The sequence below is a fragment of the Macaca mulatta genome, chromosome 1, assembly GCF_049350105.2.
Source record: "Macaca mulatta isolate MMU2019108-1 chromosome 1, T2T-MMU8v2.0, whole genome shotgun sequence".
NCBI classification, from domain to species: Eukaryota; Metazoa; Chordata; class Mammalia; order Primates; family Cercopithecidae; genus Macaca; species Macaca mulatta.
The window spans coordinates 75,334,487-75,354,423 of NC_133406.1; the positions used below are offsets into that span (position 1 = coordinate 75,334,487).

Here is a 19,937-nt window from a genome sequence, read left to right on the forward strand (position 1 = left end):
ATGAATAATGTACGCCCTTGCTCCTTTCCCCAACTGTTACAATGGCAATTAGAAGAAAGGCACTAGACTGTCCAAGGCTGAAAATCCCAGCCTGCAAATCATACTCTCTCCAATCAACATCATATCCTATAATTCTCTAACACTTACCCTGCTTAATTTTCTCCATGTCCATTTTTATTTCCTTATTCTCCTCCCAACCTCCACCAGGTTTATTTTTATTCATTAAAATGTAAGCTTCAAGAGATCATATCTAACTTGTTCATCACTAACACCTGAGGCCCAGCAGTATCTGACACTGGTATTACCTAGTATCAAAAATCTTTGTTAAACGAGTGGATGTCATGCAAGAGTTGATCAGAATATCAGGTCCAGTAAAAATTTAAGGGTTCAGTCTAGTCTATGGATCCCACCTACTGTAGAAAAGGCATGGATCTTAGCCTCCTGATATAGTCTTAATGAGTAATTATCTAATGTACTCTCTACATTGCTGCCCATGTAATCTTTTAAAAAACAAATCTGATCATCTTTAACCCCTTGGAGATTACATGGGTTCACATGCATTCCCATGGACCACAACGTCCATAAGGACCTAACCCCTGCCCACATTTTCAGCCAAACCTTTCCTGCTACATAACACTCCACACAAGCATATCTTATATCTCAGTAATACCGGATTCACAGTTTCCTGAATACCCCAGGCTGTTTCAAACTTAATCCTTGACCATGCCTTTCTGTCTGCCAATTTCCCTACCCAATCAGTAGGTAAGTTCTAGCTTATTCTCGAAGTCTCAGCTAAAAAGATCAACCTCCTTTAAGAGGCTTTCCCAGAGTTTTGCTAAGTTATATGGGAAAGGAGGGGAAAGGAATATAAGAAATACAGAGGATATTATCACAGCTGAATTAACAGAGCAATGTGACAGCTATGAGGCACATTGTAAAACAGGCTGGAGAGATGAGGGACCATGGAAGTCAGGCAGGGAGAACAAGCTGAAACAGAGCAAGCAAGCAGACCAAAAGGTGCTAGAATTAGATCAGCAAAAAGGTACTATAGACTATCTGAGAAACATACAAAGGGAAGAAAGGGTGAAAATGGAGGATTGGGTTCCAGTGATTAATCTGATAGGAGCAGTAAAACATGTCATTATCATTTTTATTATGGCACACATCTTGATTGTGCTTGCCATTCAAGATACAAAGAATGCTTGTGAGTATTTCAAAAATAACTCACACTTTGTAACCAGTCATTTTATAACAAAGAAATGAAGACTACTTTATGAAGCGAATTTATTTATATTTATTAATATTAGCAACATGACAGAAATATAACTTCCGAATCATATTAATTTTGGCTTGTCAAAGGAAGAACATGTAATAAACTGTTTAAGTTGTAAACATAAATGTATATTATAGATATGTTAATAAGATTAATGAATATATATATATATATAAATAGCCTGTAGAAAAGTGTCTGGCACATAGTAAGCAACATTGTGTCTGTAGTAATTACTAAAAATACTAACATTCACTTTGCAAGGTACCAGATTTCTGAAGCATCACAAACTCAAATGACAATGAAGTCTTTGAAGGCAAGCCAATTCAAAGACTAAGTTATCAGAGAAGCAAGAACCAATATTTTAAATACATGGAAAAATATATGTTGTCAATTTTGGTAACATTAAGATACCAAGATTGAACACCTGTTCATATAATTTTTCCTAAAGAGTTTTCAATACTAAATATGGAGAATATAACAAACATTAAAATACTGCTAATTAAATGAACAAATATACTACTGTATTGGCACTATTTAAATTTGTAAATATCTGCTCTTTTAATAAAGCATAACACAATAAGAATATCAAGACAGATACCATTTAATAGAACTGAATGAAAAATTGTTCAAGTCATATTTTCAAATAACTATGGATATTAAATTTTTATGATATTGAATCTACAGTTGTAAATGACATCAAAATAGAGAATTTATTTATTTATTTTTATTTTTTTGTGATGGAGTCTCGCTCTGTTGCCCAGACTGGAGTGCAGTGGCATGATCTCAGCTCACTGCAACCTCCACCTCCCGAGTTTAAGTGATTCTCCTGCCTCTGCTTCCCTAGTAGCTGGGATTATAGGCACATATCACCATGCCCTGCTACTTTTTGTATTTTTAGTAGAGATGGTGTTTTACCATGTTAGCCAGGCTGGTCTTGAACTCCTGACCTTAGGTGATCCGTCTGCCTTGGCCTCCCAGTGCTGTGATTATAGGTGTGAGCCACCATGCCTGACCCAAAATAGAGAATTTTAAATGAAAGAGACTGTATTAAAATGTCTTTTGTAAAAGAAATATTTATTATAATTCTATTAAGTTGTACTTTTCTAAGATACAGAATCAAGTTATCTCAAAATAAGTTATTTAAAAAAGGGTCAGTTTCTGGCCAGGCATAGTGGCTCATGACTGTAATCCTAGTACTTTGGGAGGCTGAGGTAGAAGGATCACCTGAGGTCAGGAGTTTGAGAGCAGCCTGGCCAACATGGTGAACCTCTGTCTCTACTGAAAAGACAAAAATTATCAGGGCATGGTGGCACACGAAGGTGGTCTCAGCTACTAGGGAGGCTGAGGCAGGAGAATGCCTTGAACCCGGGAGGCGGAGGATGCAGTGAGCCGAGATCGCACTACTGCACTCCAACCTGGGTGAGAGTGAGACTCTGTCTCAAAAAAAAAAAAAAGTATCAGTGTCTAATGTGAAATTTTGATCTTAAACTGATTTTGAAATAAGACAAACACAAAATTAATATATAGTAATAGATTAGAATATACATGATATATATTTAAAATATAAGTTTAAACACACTTTCTTCTTGTATTCTCCAAAGTATCCCAAAATGTCTTATGGATACAAACATGTATCAGTTCACAGGGGTTAAAATAAAGCATTTCACTAGTGAATTCCACTCAAAAAATGTTAATCAGTCATGGTCAAATTACAGTTGAGGACATAGGCTGTGTGTATTTTTTAAAATCATTTTAGATTTGCTTTCTATCATAAAAATGTTCCTTTCTCTTCGACTATCAAGTTCCCTTATGTAAATCAACTGCATTTTAAATGGCCCTTCTGGTCTAGTTTGATGGCTCGCGCCTGTAATCACTTTGCGAGGCCGAGGTCAGTGGATCACCTGAGGTTAGGAGTTGAGACCAGCCTGGCCAACATGGCGAAATCCCGGCTCTACTAAAAATACAAAAATTGGCTGGCGTGGTGGCAGGCGCCTGTAGTCCCAGCTACTGGGCAGGCTGAGGCAGGAGAATCGCTTGACCCTGGGAGACAAATGTTGCAGTGAGCTGAGATCTGCCACTGCACTCCAGCCTTGGCAACAGAGCAGGAAAAAATAAATAAATAAACAAGGGCTGGGTGCGGTGGCTCATGCCTATAATCCCAGCACTTTGGGAAGCCGAGGCGGGTGGATCACGAGGTCAGGAGACGGAGACCATCCTGGCTACGGTGAAACTCCATTTCTACTAAAAATACAAAAAATTAGCCTGGCATGGTGGCAGGCGACTGTAGTCCCAGCTACTCGGGAGGCTGAGGCAGGAGAATGGCATGAACTCAGGAGATGGAGCTTGCAGTGAGCCCAGATCGCACCACTGCACTCCTGCCTGGGGGACAGAGTGAGACTCCATCTCAAAAAAAAAAGAAAAAAAAAAGAAAAAATTACATGGCCCTTCTGCTGTAAAAGGCTATAAAGTAGACTAAATATTCCTACTCTAGTTTCCTAAGAAACAACAAAAGTTGAGCAAGACATACAGAGTAAACCATTACAGTATGATTGTCATTAACAAAATGCCACTCATGTAATCCTGGTTTTCTATGACTTCACAGAAGAAAATACTATAGAATGAACTGACTCAAGAGTCTAAACAGATACAAATTATTGTGTTCAGGGTTTTTGTATAGTGAATGTAAACAGTATGATTATTTGTGTAGCACGATAAATTGGATTAAGAGCTAATGTTCACATTTTTTTTTCAGATTTTTGAACTTGATAAACATGTATAAATAGTCAATTAAATCAGATTCATTTTCTTTGGCAGAATAACCACCAATACCAGAACCAATGTATTCTTATTCCAACCATACAGAAAAGTGGACTGAGGCAATTATAAAACTTTTAAACAAATTCCTATCACTCTTATATAAAATTTCTATGTAATATTTATGTTGACTTTCAACAACTGTGTTTTAAGCTGACTCATTTATTTCCTGATCTTTCAAAAGACTACACAATTTGAATGCTGATTTTCAGCAGACCAATGTAACACTTGTTGAAAGACCATTAATTCAAATCAAAAAAGAATTTTAAAAGCTCTGACCTACAAAAAACACTAATTTTTTAGGATGCATAGGAATAGAATACATCTTGGCTAACTGGAAGGTATGCTTATGTAAGGTTACTTGGATTCACTTTATAGGTACTATATCCCAAAACTGATTCTGGCATCATTACTCTGAGAAATATTATTCTGAATTAAGCTTAATGCACAAACTATGGAAATATAAGAGATTCAGGCTGAATCTCCTGGATAATAGCTTCAGCATATCCCTGGAAATTAATTACCATTTGCTTCATTCACCTAAAAGTGGGGAATAAGAGATGCTAGTTAGCTGGGTTTTAACAAACTGGTACTTTACTAGGATGGCAACAGTAATTTCTCTCAACACAAAAATCTCAGGACTCTGTTTGCATGCACATGAGCATAATTAATTTAAAAAATCAGGCAGGTCAAGTAGATCAGGACCCAAATCTCCTGAACAGTATAGGTTCAGGAATAGCTATTAGACCTTCTCCCTCCATCATTTAAGCTACTCATTTAGCTTAAATGATGGAGGGAGAAGGTTATGTGCTCTGTGGTCAGGAGAAGAGTTTAGAGCAGTTTCTCAGTTTGCAGTTCAGTTTTGAGATTTAGCGGAGTGGCTGTCAACCTAAATATTTGAAACTATGATTCACAGACAATATTAAAGAAAGAGGCCAGTTCAAATATAAATGAGGTATAAAAGAAACATAAAAGAATGCCATATAAAAAGCTTTAAATATTAAATGTAAAGGCAAATTTTATATAAAATATGAACAAGCCAGTTGTGGTGCTTCACGCCTGTAATTCCAACACTTTGGGAGGCTTGAGCCCAGGAGTTTGATACCAGCCTGGACAACATGGCGAAACCCCATCTCTACTAAAAATATAACAATTAGCCATACGTGTTGGTGCACACCTGTAGACCCTGCTACTCAGGAGGTTAGGGTGGTAGCATTGCTTGAGATTGGGAGGTCACGGCTGCAGTGAGCCTTAATTGTGCCACTGCACTCCAGCCTGGGCAACAGAGCAAGAACCATCTCAAAAAAAAAAAAAAAAAGAAAAAGAGAAAAACCAGAAAAGTTTAAGGTCCACAATTCTGCACTTTGACTATGATACAAAAGTTCTTTAAGTACCAGGTATTGTGTTTAATATATCTAATAATAGTAACTATCATTTATTTAATATATATTATGCACCAGAGATGGTGCTGGGCCCATTATGTATACATAATCTCATTTAAAAACCTGATGACACTTATGCAAAAGTAACTATTGTTGGTATTTAACAAAAGGAGGGAAGAAGGTTCAAAATGTAACTACAACTAAACTAAAAAGAAGAATCAGAGTGTGGATTCACAAAGGTCTGACTTCAAAATCTATAAATTTTCTACAATATCACTTTGCTCTCTATAAAACTAAATAGAGTCAATCTCATTCCCACTGTGGATTCCATATTTTTAAGTCGGCCTGCTTGCTAAAATTTATTTGTTAAACCCAAAATCAATACTCACAATTTCTGACTATTGTAGTCATTCAGTAACATGTACAGAGCGGTGAAAAATGTTGAGTTACCTGACATACATGTGCATCCCTACCAGAGGTCAGCGAGGTGACTTTCTTCCTACTTGTTTAAACCATCATACTGTAAACACATGTCCTTTTTGTAGTCTAAATTAGTACCAGATTTGTTTTTGCATTGCTGTGCTTTTTGTGGGTGATTATTCTGTTTTAAATAGCCCTTGTATAGTGCTGAGAAATGCCGTCTAGTGCTCCTAAGTGCAAGAAGGCTGGGATGTGCCTTATAGAGAAAAGACTTGATAAGCTTTGTTCACACATAAGTTATAGTGTTATTGGCCAGGAGTTCAATGTTAGTACATCAACAATATATATTAAATATCTTTAAACACAAACATAAAACAAAACAAGGTTATCTATTGATCAGTTGGTAAAAATGTCGTGACCAGAGGCTCGCAGGAACCTAACTCTGTCTTTCCCTTAGGAGCCATGATTCAGTATTCCCTAATTCAATGTTTTCAGCAAATGTATAGAATACAATTATGTCAAACAGTCAGAATCAACTATAATACAACTGAAAACTTGCCCCCAAAAAAGTTTAGATATTTCAGTAAAAGATTCTCCCTCTGTCATTATACTTCAAAGATACTACCTCATTATATTTATGCAGTCATCATTCATCTGCTTAAGAAACCTTTTGTTGGCCTTCTGTTTAATGGGTTGCAGTTCCATGTGTTTGACTTTGCTCAGAAAATTAATATGTCTTAAAAACAATCTGGCTTTCCAGTGTGAAAGTTTAAGGCCATTAAATTTCACTTCTTATTACCAGATGTCATGGGTACTGTGTAAAGATGACTGTTTTGTAAGCTTATGATTTTTATATATTTTTTTATTTTTTATTTTTTTGAGACAGAGTCTCGCTCTGTTGCCCAGGCTGGAGTGCAGTGGGGTGATCTCGGCTCACTGCAAGCTCCGCCTCCCAGGTTTATGCCATTCTCCTGCCTCAGCCTCCCGAGTAGCTGGGACTACAGGCGCCCGCCACCTCGCCCGGCTAGTTTCTTGTATTTTTTAGTAGAGACGGGGTTTCACCGTGTTAGCCAGGATGGTCTCGATCTCCTGACCTCGTGATCTGCCCGTCTCGGCCTCCCAAAGTGCTGGGATTACAGGCTTGAGCCACCGCGCCCGGTCAAGCTTATGATTTTTAAAACTACATATTATAGTTATACATAATATAAACAGCATAAGCAACAAGAACAACAACGAAAACTTAGCAAAGGAAATCAGAGAAATATCAGCACAAATTGGAACTCTTACCTTTCTTGCCCAAGTCAGAGATTTTATTGGAAAAAAAAAAATTACAGTACTTAAAAATCCAAACAAGGACAATTCAGGGTTGAAAGAAAGAAAACCCAAAGGAGTCCATTGTCTTCAGTAAAATTTTAAATACAAAAAACATAGACCAGAAAAACAGTTTATGGCCTAATGCACTAGTTCCATGATAAACACACATATATAGTATATCTCCATCAAGTGAAACTTAATCACCTTTTTACAATTTAGAGAGGGAAGGCAGCTTTTAGTATGGTTAAGCCATGTATCATCAATACCATGAAGCTAGCCTATCAGTTGTAATAGCTTCTATAAAATACCACAGTGAGATTGCAATAAGCCTAGAAAATGGGCTACAAATCCCAGCTATGCTCAAGCAAGCAGTGAACCAAAAATAAAAATAGGTAAAACTGAACCAAGAACTAGATAGCATTCATCTAGATTCATGATTGATAAGGCAAAGTTCATAGGCCAAGGTTTTAAAGTGACTTATTCAGATCTAAAAGACAGTCATTATACAAAATAAAACAAAAGCATTTATGTAATTCAGAAAAAAAACATGAATTTTTACTCCAAAGACACAGCACAGAAAAGCTTACTTACAATTACCAACACCACACTATTGTACCTTTAAATATCACTTTAAATATGCAAAGGTAAAGAGACTCAAAGTTGCATTTTACCATTTTTAATCTCTCCAAATTAGACAAGCAATCTAAAAGGAGATGTCACACATTCCTGCTTAATGCATTTGCTAAAATCTTTCAGATTTTAAAAACTTTAGGTAAAAGCAATGGCAACTTGAAGTTTCTTTTCCAATCATATTTAAGTTAGCCATTAAATGCTGAATTAACAATTAATCCATACAATAATATAAAAATACACATATTAAATCACATTTTCATTATTGAAGCTTAATAAAAATATCATTTTAATATAACCATTTTGAAGAACTCAAATGGTCTGAACTTATTATAGTGTCTAAATTATACCATCAATAGAAACATTACATTTTCCCCCCGGTTGGTGAAAATGAGCTCATGCAAGTATTTCTGACACTCACAGTGACACATATGGTCTGCCATTCTAAAGATGTACAAGCAGCTCTCACTTTTAAACATGACAATATGATTCAGAATCACACAGTATTTGTTAAAAATACCAGCTTTCACATGTTTCATTAAGCTCTAAACCAAAATAATAATTTTGATGTGTTTCAGGTATCAGACAAAGCAGGTAATTTAAAAGGTAAATGCTTCTACTACTGCAGACTAGTTATCACTGTGGCTAATTTAGAACGAGGATGATTTTTGCAGTACAATGAAAGCTATACTATAAAATACAATGAGTTTGCAATACAGAGCAGATTACCCAAGTAGAAAGGAAGCTGAACAAAATACAAACTCCAGCAAAGATTATCAACCTCACCTACTACTCATCTTAGCCCTTGTTAAAATACCCTGAGTAAAATGCAAATATTTTAAATAATGCTGGTTATATAAGACTTCTCTAAAAATGAACCATATATGTCAACGCATCACGATTTTTATTTACAACAGTCAGATATGTAAAAATTAATTCTTAATCAGTCACAATATAAACATTAAGGAATACTTGTCAGATCTGGAAGTTTAAAATTTTCTAGCTTTGTTAGCATTTTGGCAAAGCAAGTATACATAAATGGATTCAATGTAAAAAAAAAATCATAAAAGAGAAAAATATATAATTTACAGTAGTTTCTATCCACCCTGGGCCAACCTAGATCCCTAGAAAGCCTCCCCCGTCAGGTTCACTTCTGACTAAAAGTTAGAATACCAGTCCTCCAGCAAAAACAGCCCCATCTTTTCATCAAAGAGGCTCTCACTTCAATGATATTCCTCCAGGGAAGAGGACAGGAGCCAGGTTCCCTCGAATGTCATTCCCCAGATGTTCAAAACGTAACTAATTTATTAGCATTAGAAGATTTGGTTTATAGGGGAATCTCACTGGTCCAGTTTGTAGCCTACAAAAAAATGGATTATTTTTAAGTTTAACATTAGAATATGAATAAAGGATGAGGATGTGGCTTTTTATTCCATAGAAATGGAAACATTTCCAAACATGACAATTACACAAAAAAAGTATGCCTACCATTGAAGTTGGAGTCCCTCCAGATTTTTTAATATTCTTTGAAGACATTCCATGAAGGCGACTGAGTCTAGCTTGGAAACCTGGAAAATCAAAGTACTCAATTTAGAAGTTTTCTATGATCGCTGAAGCATAGAAGAAGAAGATCCTATCAATAGAGAATGAAAAGTAAGTTGGTGGTGGCGGTGAATGCCATGAATATTATTTGGGAAAATGCAAAACTCACACTTAAAGAAACTGGAGCAATACCTAGCAAAGTACTAATGCAGTCAGCCCTTAACTAACCAGTGTTTAATCACTAGAGTAATAAATACCCATTTTCTTTTCTCCCAATTCATGTTCCTATCATTTCAACATTTTCTCAATAAGTCTAGCAAGAAAGCAAGTCAATTTTTCAAATAATTTGAAAGCATGATAAATGTAGTAGCTATATTAGTGGCCAATATACTTCTTTACAGCATCTTGTCTTTATATTCTCTAATTTCCACTTTATCTTATCCTCTTTGAATGAATATTCCTAGATTGACCTTAAACCCATTATATCCACCAGGGAGCCAATGCTACTGACCTCTTCTGCTTGAGTGTGACATAAGGGGAAAAGAACCAGTTAAGATACTTTCAAAGACAGGATCTGGTAAATTTTTGTCTAGCTCAGTAGGATCTTCCTTTTCCCACCAGGGCACGACTCCAGTGATACCACATGCTCCACCTGATTCCTTTTCGTAGAACCAGTCACTCTGTTCATCATCACCTGTATAAATACAAGAAACCCCCCCCAACCAAAGATTCAGTTTTATCATCCAGTTACACAATTAGTCTTACGTAATAAAAATACAAGATGGCAGTTAAATTTGAATTTAAGATCAATGACTAACTTTTAATATAAGTATACAATACTTGCATTAAATTTTTAGTGGAAATATGTCTAAGTACTGCATGGGACATACTTGTACTAAAAAATTACATGTTATTTACCTACAATTTAAATTTAATTGGGGATCCTATGTTTTATTTGATAACTGCATATATAATCTATAAGGAAAACTTTTTATTTTATACCACAGCTTTACCTAAGAAATATTATCTTAAGACTGTAAGAAACTGTCAGCAATAAAAACACAAAATTTTATGTTTTCGAACCAATTTTAAAATGTGAAAAACAATAATAAGCTGGTTAATCCTTTGGCAAAACCTATTAGAAAATCCATTTAAGTTACTACCCCTTCCACATTAAGAAAAAACAAACCTTAATCTGCTCCCGGGAATTAAAAAGTGTTAAAACTGTAGAACCCTTGCTTTGCAGCAGATATGGGTATATAATTAGCTTAATTTCATGATTTGTATGGAGTATAAAAGGGGAAACAATCATGAACAGATGTGACTAAATGAAATTAATCCCATTAAGCTCATTAAGAAATAGTTTTGAAAAAGTTGATTTTGAATGAAAAGTGACAATACCTTAGAGTTTATGAAGAAAGTATATTAAATAAGTGAGATGTTTTTGCCCAACACTATCCAATAATTCTGACTTTTGGGAACATCCATGAGTGTAACCATGGAACAATAAATGATCAATTGAAAATTCAGTTTGAAATGTGCCATAGGGGAGAATCAGTATTTTGTTTTTTGAAGAAAAAGTAGTTATGAAGAGACAAAAATACAGAAGACAGATGGCTTTTAAAAGAAAGAGAGACAGGCCAGGTATGGTGGCTCGTGTGTATAATCCCAGTGCTTTGAGAGGCCAAAGTGGGAGGATCATTTGAGGTCAGGAGTTCCAGACCAACCTGGGCAAGATAGCGAGACCCTATTTTAAAACGATTAAAAATTAGCCGGGCATGGTGACATGCACCTGTACTCCTAGCTACTCGGGAGTCTGAGGCAGGAGGATCCCTTGAGCCCAGCAGTTTGAGGTTATAGTGAGCTACGATCGTACCACCAGCACTCCAGCCTGGATGACAGGGCGAGACCTTGTGTTAAAAAAAAAAGAGAAAAAAGAAAAGAAAAACAGAAAGAAACAAATAGCATTTTGAAGATGATCTGAGATTCATTAAAGTCTCCTTCCCTTGATTATGAGAAGCCACCACTAATTCTGGTTTCTAAGAGGGTCATCATGATTGTCATAAACTGTTTCCCTTTAGAGAGAGATATTTCTGATTTCTAAAATCTCTTTCAACAAACGTCTTTAAAGGAAAACTAAAAATACTCTTAAGTTTCAGTTGAAAATTATTTTATGAGAAATAGCTATATTTCAACTAAGATGGAATCAAAAATTAAAGGCATTTCAAAAACTAGAGTCACCAGCTTGTTTCTATTGGGGAATTAATAAAAAAATTTTTTTCAAAAAACACAATTAACAGCACTTAGATATCAGGACTTTTACTGAGCTTTATATTAAACTTACACAGATCAGGTTTAAGCATAAGAAAAAACAGGGCCTCACTTGAAACTGACTACTACATATCTGAATTCCAACACTATTACAGAAAAATAAAGTTATTTTATTTTTGATGTAATACACAACTTTATTCTTCAATAGGGAAATCAAATAGTCATTGGTTAAGAACTTGCTCTGAAGTCAGACAGACTAATTAGAATTCTAGTGTTCTGCAACACCAGGGAAGTTACTTCTACTCTATTAGAGTCAGTTTCTTCATTTTAAAAAACTGGGAATCTCAAAGGGATTTTAAGAATTAATTAAGAACTTAAATGCAAGAAAAACACTTAGCAATGTGAAACATAGTAAGTTCACAGTAAATGCTGGCATATCATTGTAAGCCCTTCCACCCTTATCAAAGATTGATAGGCTTGTCAAAGTTATTTTTATATTTTTTTCATTTTATTTCATTACCAATATCATGTTTACAATACAATCCTGAGGAAAGATCTGTATTTTAATGAGAATTTAAGTATATTATCAAAGTAGTTACCCTCGCATTTAGCCCCAGCATTCTAACATATTTCAGCAAAGTATCAACTTCCAAGTCCACGGCCTTTCAAATAGTTATGTACCTATTCATCTAAGACAAATAGCTTACAAGTAGGCAGAAAAGAATGATCACTTCATTTACGTTTTTTTGTACTGCCAAAAGGATGAACAGACTAAGAAAAAAAGTGTAGGCGGCTACTACTTTGTCCTTTTCTTATAACATCATTAAATAAATTTATAATTTAAAATTTATGTTAGTGTTTTTCACTTGGAACTTACTGTCTTCCTCTAATGTATTCTTAAGAAAGGAAGAGAACGTTTGTGATAGGTATTTGTCTGTATTAATTTCATGATTTGTGTGGAGTGTAAAAAGGGAAACAATCATGAACAGGTGTGACTAAATGAAATTAATCCTATTAAGGATTAATCCTGCCCCTTATTAGGGTGTTTTAAATTTTTCATAGCTTCAAAATACTGCCATGTTAATGACTGAAGCTTCCCGAAGTTTCAAAGATGGAAAACATATAAGTTGCAAGACATTTCTGTTTAATGGTTTACAATATTGAATTCATAAAAATCATCTAATTACTTACAAACTGGATAGAATGAATTAATGTCACAGTTGAATAAAAATGACAAATGACTTGGAAATCCACCTTTATGAATGCTTAAACAGTTTTAAGTACATTTGGAATTAGGTAGAGAATAAGAACTGGTTTCTTTCAAATTTGCTAAAAGAGAGAAAATCAAAAAGGTACGTAAAGCTTTCTCAAACAAGATAATCCTTCCTTAATATTATTAGCTCTACATACTAGCTTTTGGAGATAATCGATTACTTAGGTCATGAAGACAGGACACCTTCCATAGCATATAAAAAACCAGCTATGATACTAAATCCTAGTTCACTAAGTAATGTGTGTAAGGTAAATGGATTGCAGTCATCAACTTATGAAATAACAAGTAATAAGCACAACTTTAGAATGAAGAAGATTTTCCACAGAGAGAAAAAAATATCATTTCAGTACCTTGTCTTCCCTCATCATTGGTAAACAATCCAGCATCAGTACTGCTGAGACTGCTGGAATCACTGTAATAAGGAAAAAGAAAGAAACAGATCAAAAGAACAATTGATCTCTCAGTCGTAAAATTTTAAAGAGACATGGCAGCTCAGAGATGGAACTTAAGCCTGACAAAGATCTGAAAGAAAATAAGATGATTTTTTAAAAAATCAAACTGCTAATATCCTGGTTCCATTCACTACAGAGCATATTATTTTTGGCACATAAAACCACAGGAATCTAATGGGACCCTGACAGTAAGCCAGATGTGACTGCAACGAGATGCTGACACAATTGATGCATTTTATTATGTGTTTTCATCAAATGCTCACTGCTCCTTTCTTACGCCATGCAATTCAGCTTGAGCCTGGAACACCACTGCTCAATAAAATGGGAAAAGTCTCAATCAAAAGCAGGCTAAGCCTTTCTTCAGCACATGAAATACAAGGGACTAGGATAAGATTACTTTTCATAACCACATTTGCAAATATTCTGGAGAAGACATTACTTAAGAATTCACAACAACTCTATTAGTTTGCAAGGAAGAAAAAAGTTTAAACTGGTGATAATTCATTATATCAAAGTTAAGGTCACTTTTAAGCAAAATAAAAGAATATTACAAATATTAAGGGGGGAATGTGCAAAAATAACACAGGCTCTCATTGCTACCACAGAAGCTCCAGAGTCAAATCTAACATACAAATAAAACAAACAGTAGATATTTGAATAACATAAACAAACTGTTACTATTAGTTCTAATAGAAGTAATGCTTATATGATAGTCTAGTTTAAAATATCAGGAGAACAAGGTCATATAATGAGAGGCTTAGCTTTTAAAGAAAATTTAGTGATGTTCTTTAAAAATTCTCATGTATTTTATTTTTACTGTAATTCTTAATTTTAACCAATCAGGAAATCATCCCTTTTTTAATTAAAATATTTAAATCAAGAAGTTTAGCATTAAAATTATAGGTGAGATCTAAATCCACATACAATTTCTGAATATAATTTCAGTTTCTGTTTGATTTCTTAAAAAATAAATATTAATGAAGAATATAGGAATTTCTTAAGAGGCACATTCTTCCAAGGAGTTCTGAATTTAGACCTCTCCCTAGCTTTCTTCCAAATTAAGTGCTGTATGAAGCTCCCTATATTGTGCAATTGGTAATGAAAAAAAAATTCTCTAAGAGCATCACAACCATATTTTCTTATTTACAAATATATATGGTCTTCTATGCACCACAATATGAGAGTATTAAAATCATCTCAGAAACTATCTTTCTGACATTTTGCTGTCTAAACTACTATTGATACTCTCCTCTTTCCTGTGTGCCCCCCATTAACACAACTCAAATGAAGGGTCTTATATATACCTCAGGTCACAGTCCCTTTTCTGAAACGCTTGAGGCAAAATATATTTAAAATTCTGAATTATTCCAATTTTAGCAAGGTATATCCTAGACTGCCTCAGAGGAGTCTGGGATAGTACTCCATAAAACAGATTAATATATTTTTTTCAATTAAATGAATGAATATCCACACTAGGTACAGGTCAAATTAAATCTGGCCACAAATGAATTAGTTTTTCATAACTTTTCAGAGTTCAGATTTGCAGACAAAGCATTATGAATTGATAAGCTATTTTTTCTAGACCATGATCTTCTAATCTGAATTCAGATTTACCCCGCTCTAATCTATTCTACATACAGCTAGGTTCATCTTTTCAAAATAAAACAAGTTGACTAAAGGCAATATAATATTCTGAAATCAAAAAAAGAATATTAAATAATAGCACAGGAAATTCTAATAAACTGTGAACTTTACTTACAAATGTATCAATTTTGTTTCATTAATTGTGAGAGATTAACCATAGTAATGTACAATATTAACAACAGGGGAAAGTGGATTTGGGATATATGGGAATGTGATATACATGAACTCTCCGAACTATCTTTATAACTTTTCTGTAAATTTATATCTATTCAAAAAAGTAGCTGATAAAGTATGTACACACACACACACACACACACACACACACACACACACGTGTACATTATAGAACAGTCTTCTATTTAAAAATCTAAAATTAATTCAACACTTGTTGAATTAAATTTAGATTTAGATTTCAAGACTTTCTATGGATGGGCCTCCATCTAAATCTTCTTATTCCCATCTCTGGTCCTTTTGTTTATGTTCTTTTCACAGTGGTATGCCTATCTCCACTCTCTTCCCTCTCCACCTGTCCAAGCTCTTGAAGATATAAAGAAATCAGGATTCCCTCTCTTCCAGCTCTTAGTCCTTAATGATGCTTGTCCTACTTTGAGGTATGTTGGCATGTATGTATACAACATGTATCTTTATTAACATTTCACCTCATTGGTATCCAGAGTCGCTCCGTGTATTTCTATGTTCAATAAATCAGAACAAGAACTTAAATAGAAGCAAGCCTTTTACTTTCAGCAGTTGACAGTCATTACGGCTATCTCCAACGACACCCTTTCCTAGGAAATTCACCTTTTTGGAGTGAATTTTATAACATGGTATTTGGATGAGAATATATTCCATATATGCTAGATGAACAAATATATGTACACTAATACCAATCACTTGCCCCAATTTGTTCAATTCCTATATTTTCTGTAGAGTCCTCTTTCTCATTCATCCTCCCAAATACAGTCAGTCAGCCTCCCGTCGATTCTAACTCTTAAAATTGGTCTCAAATACTCTCAAATACTTAGTTCTCTCGGCTATCATATCATAATTCACCTCCCACTTAAGCATGGACTGGAGGTCAAAGATAAAATACAGCTGTAAAGATCACACTGTCTTGAAAAAATGTAAATCAACTTGAGTTTCTTCACTGTTAAAAATTCTTCACTGATCCCATTGACTATAAGATGATAAAATCCAAACTATTTACTGTAGCACATAGACCTCTGAGAAATGCTTTTTGCCATAATTCTGATCCCATTTTATTTCTGGTAAAAACGAAGTATGTACACTTCCCCAAATACACCACTTTCATTTCACAATTCATGCCTTTGCACAAGCTATTCGCTCTCTACCTATAGATGCCATTTCCCTCTCTTGACTCCCTCAATTCCTGAACAAGTCTTAGTACTTGCTTTAAAGCACAGCTCCCTTAGGAAGTCTTCCTTCACTAATACTTTCCACTCAGCACATTTCATTTTCATCATTTGCTTGTCTGGCTATTCCAGACTATGCAGCTGTTGAGAACAGAGTCTCCATTATTAGTCCAGGTGCCACCAGTGAAGAGTAAATAGTAGTTAATCATCAAATGTTTGTTAAATCTGACACACACACACACACACACACACACACACTCCACACAGTGAAGTTTCTCTTATTTATAAATCAACCCCAATGAAATATAAAGCTTTTTGTAGTAGGCAAGCTTTGGAAGTAATCTTGAAAACACTTATACTTGTTACCAAAATACCTTAAATATTTAGCAATCTTTAATATACCTTAAATATTTAGCACGGAAGGAATTTGCACCTAACTTTTAAGTGACAACAGAAAATAGTTTATAAATAAGTTTTACATCAGAGAAAATATATTTTTTAACATTGATTCAAGAGTAAAAAACATACTCTGAAAATGTGTACCTGGGCTGTTTGTGGACTGCTAGGTAGCCTGATCATGCCTAGTGGATACTCAAATACTTTTTACAATGAAAAGAAATGAAAAATGGGAGTTTGATCTCATTTCCATTGCCAGTTACATGTCCTATAAAAAAGCAGATCAATAAAAGCCAGAAATTAAAAAAAAGGCGGGGGGGGGGTTGCACAATGAATCCAAAAAGCTGGTAATCTAATTGTGAATAATCCAGAATTGAGTATGTTATATCTTCTGCCATGTACTGTCCCTCCCGGTAATTGAGTCAGACAAGTACTTTCAAGTAAGGTTGAGTGGTCTTAAGTCACAATGGCCCAATATAAATAATACTTATTTCCATATAAAAATGACAATTTTCTTGCAAGAAAAACAGATACCATAAACTTTTCAAAGCCCTCTGGAAATGTATTTATTTATTTATTTATTTATTTGAGATGGAGTCTTGCTCTGTTGCAGTGGTGTGATCTTGGCTCACTATAACCTCCACCTCCCAGGTTCAAGTGATTCTCCTGCCTCAGCCTCCTGAGTAGCTGGGACTACTGGCGCACATCACTACACTCAGCTAATTTTTGTATTTTTAGTAGAGATGGGGTTTCACCATATTGGTCTGGCTGGTCTCAAACTCCTGACCTCAGGTGATCCACCAGCCTCAGCTTACCAAAGTGCTGGGATTAAAGGAATGAGCCACCATGCTCAGCCACATATTTTTTATGTAAGTAATTTTTACTTCTTTAGAAAAATTATATGACTAGCACACCATGCCTAATAAAAGGATAATTCCATAAACTTTTACCATGTCCCACTCACATTTACAAGCAAAAAAAAAAACAAAAAACAAAAAAAAACAAAAAAATAAAAAATAAAAACCAAATAAAAGATTGAGAGCTCACCACAAGTCACATGATTAAAATGATCCCAGCCCTTGGGAGGCCAAGGCAGGTGAATCACTTGAGGTCAGAAGTTCAAGACCAGCCTGGCCAACATGGTGAAAAGCCGTCTCTACTAAAAATACAAAAACAAGTAGCCAGGCATGGTGTTGTAATCCCAGCTACTCTGGAGGCTGAGGCAGGAGAATCACCTGAACCCAGGAAGTGGAGGTTGCAAATGAGCTGAGATCGCACCCTTGCACTCCAGCCTGGGAAACAGAGTGAGTCTCTATCTCAAAAAAAAAAAAAAAAAGAAAAGAAAAAAAGAAACCAGTCCTACAAATTAAAAATCAAATACTCTTTCTCAGACCGTTTTTACAGACTGTTTTTTTCTGGCTCATAGTTCTGCATTTGGTTTTGCAGACCCATGCCTAAAAGGATAAAGTGTTAACACATTCTCATTTCTTGCAAGTAACATCACTTCATCACTTCAGTATAAAAGAAAAACGATCACCTACCTTTTGATGCTGTCAAAATAGTACTTAACAATTATCATTATAGTATACCTGCTTCCTAGAATAGACAGATTAGACTAACTGCCACAGGACCATTGTTTTTCCTATTTTTCTAATGACAAAACCAGGTGTTTCTAGCCTATAAATTAGGTTTTACAATTCATAAGTGATCAGAATTCCTAGAAAGTTACAGATTTTTTATGTCAAGCCACACACGTTGAAGTGGTATAAACTTTTGATTTTCAAGAATCAGAATAGATTAATGAATTGTGACACTCTAAAAAGTACCAAAAGCTAAAGTTCTATAATTAAACATATAAATAATTATATATCCAATTCTGAGTTACAAACGTGTTGTTATTCAAAAGCACATTCTTTTCCACTGAAAATCCATTTCCTTTTTTCCTTGTAGCTGAAAACTGAGTCATTATAATATAATCAAAAGACTTTGTATAAATCAAATAAGCAATTTTGCTTTGTGCTAAACATCATAAATTATAAGGAAATATAACCATAGTTAACAGTAATATCACTATCATTATTACCGTTTATAATTATTTTAAAATAGAATTAATTAATATAAAACATTCAACCACAAACACTGGAGACAAATATTTTTATATTTAGAGAACATAAAAGTCACCTTTCACTCATGAGCTCATCTGAGACTTTTTGCTCTTCACATTCCATTTTGTCCTTATTGGTCTGGCTCGTTTCCTCACTTTCTAAAACTACTCCTTCATCTTGGATTTTTGGTCCTTGTCTGATTATTTTCAACTTTCTTTTTTTGACTTTGATCTTGGTAAATTCTTGATACTGGTAGGCTCTATCACTGTCCATGTCCTGATCTCTACAACCCTCAGGTGGCTGGGTCATTGTCCGTTTGTTAGAGATGTCCTGTGGGAGATCTACTGCCATGCGTTTTACCTTTCTCCTCCTGCGCAGAGTTCTATTGCCAACATTGTCCACAGCAAAATCAGACTCATGCCACAGAGGTCTTTTCCCTCGAACATTATTATTTAAGTTTGATGATGGCCTGCGCTTTGCTACTAACATTTGGTCATCAGAGTCACTGTGATCTTTTTTATTATTATTGTGATTCTCTCTATAGTCCTTGCTTGGTTCTTCTAAACTAGAATCAGAGCCTTCACTTAAGCAGTGACCAGTCTCCCACGGGTGATGCACATTATAGGACCTCCGTTTTCTCCCTCTCCTTTTCCTTGCCTGGCGTTTCAGAGGGCAAGATATACTTCGAGAATGGTCTCCTGTTTCAGCAAATCCACCTCGAGCTTGCTCTGAGCTCTCTTCCAATGCTGAGACAAGGTCGTGAACCAGTTCCTCCATGGTTCTACTGAAATGCCTTCATTTTTTAGAGAAAGAAAAAAGAAAATAGTCAATCTTAACCACAGTAACCTCGTTTTCTATAACAGACAATTCATTCTAAATTTGACAAAAATTAATAATGATTACAAAATGTTTCAAAGCTAATTTTCCTATCCAAGATATTACAGTTTTAAATATCGATTCATTTTAGGCCTCTTCTTATATAAGTTATTTTATTAAACATAGGAATTACTTCCAAGATAGAATAAGCTTATGAGCAATGAAAGATCCC

The 19,937-nt window shown here is 34.9% G+C and overlaps 1 protein-coding gene across 6 annotated transcripts in view; it reads right to left on the bottom strand.

Annotated features, from left to right (window-relative positions):
* Positions 1 to 19,937, bottom strand: part of GPATCH2 (G-patch domain containing 2) — a 203,159-nt gene that overhangs the window by 173,246 nt on the left and 9,976 nt on the right. For 5 of the 6 annotated variants that reach the window (XR_013412258.1, XR_013412260.1, XR_013412259.1 and 2 more), the window contains exons 2-5: positions 18,966 to 19,682; positions 13,270 to 13,331; positions 9,887 to 10,069; positions 9,322 to 9,401 (exon numbers count right to left, since the gene is read on the bottom strand). Coding sequence is in view for 3 of the 6 variants with exons in the window: in XM_015116123.3 (XP_014971609.1) it covers positions 9,322 to 9,401; positions 9,887 to 10,069; positions 13,270 to 13,331; positions 18,966 to 19,682 (1,042 nt within the window). In the remaining 3 variants the exon portion in view is untranslated. Of the gene's footprint in view, positions 1 to 7,177; positions 9,194 to 9,321; positions 9,402 to 9,886; positions 10,070 to 13,269; positions 13,332 to 18,965; positions 19,683 to 19,937 lie in introns of those variants that run through there. The other variant, XM_001104488.4, reaches the window with a different exon arrangement.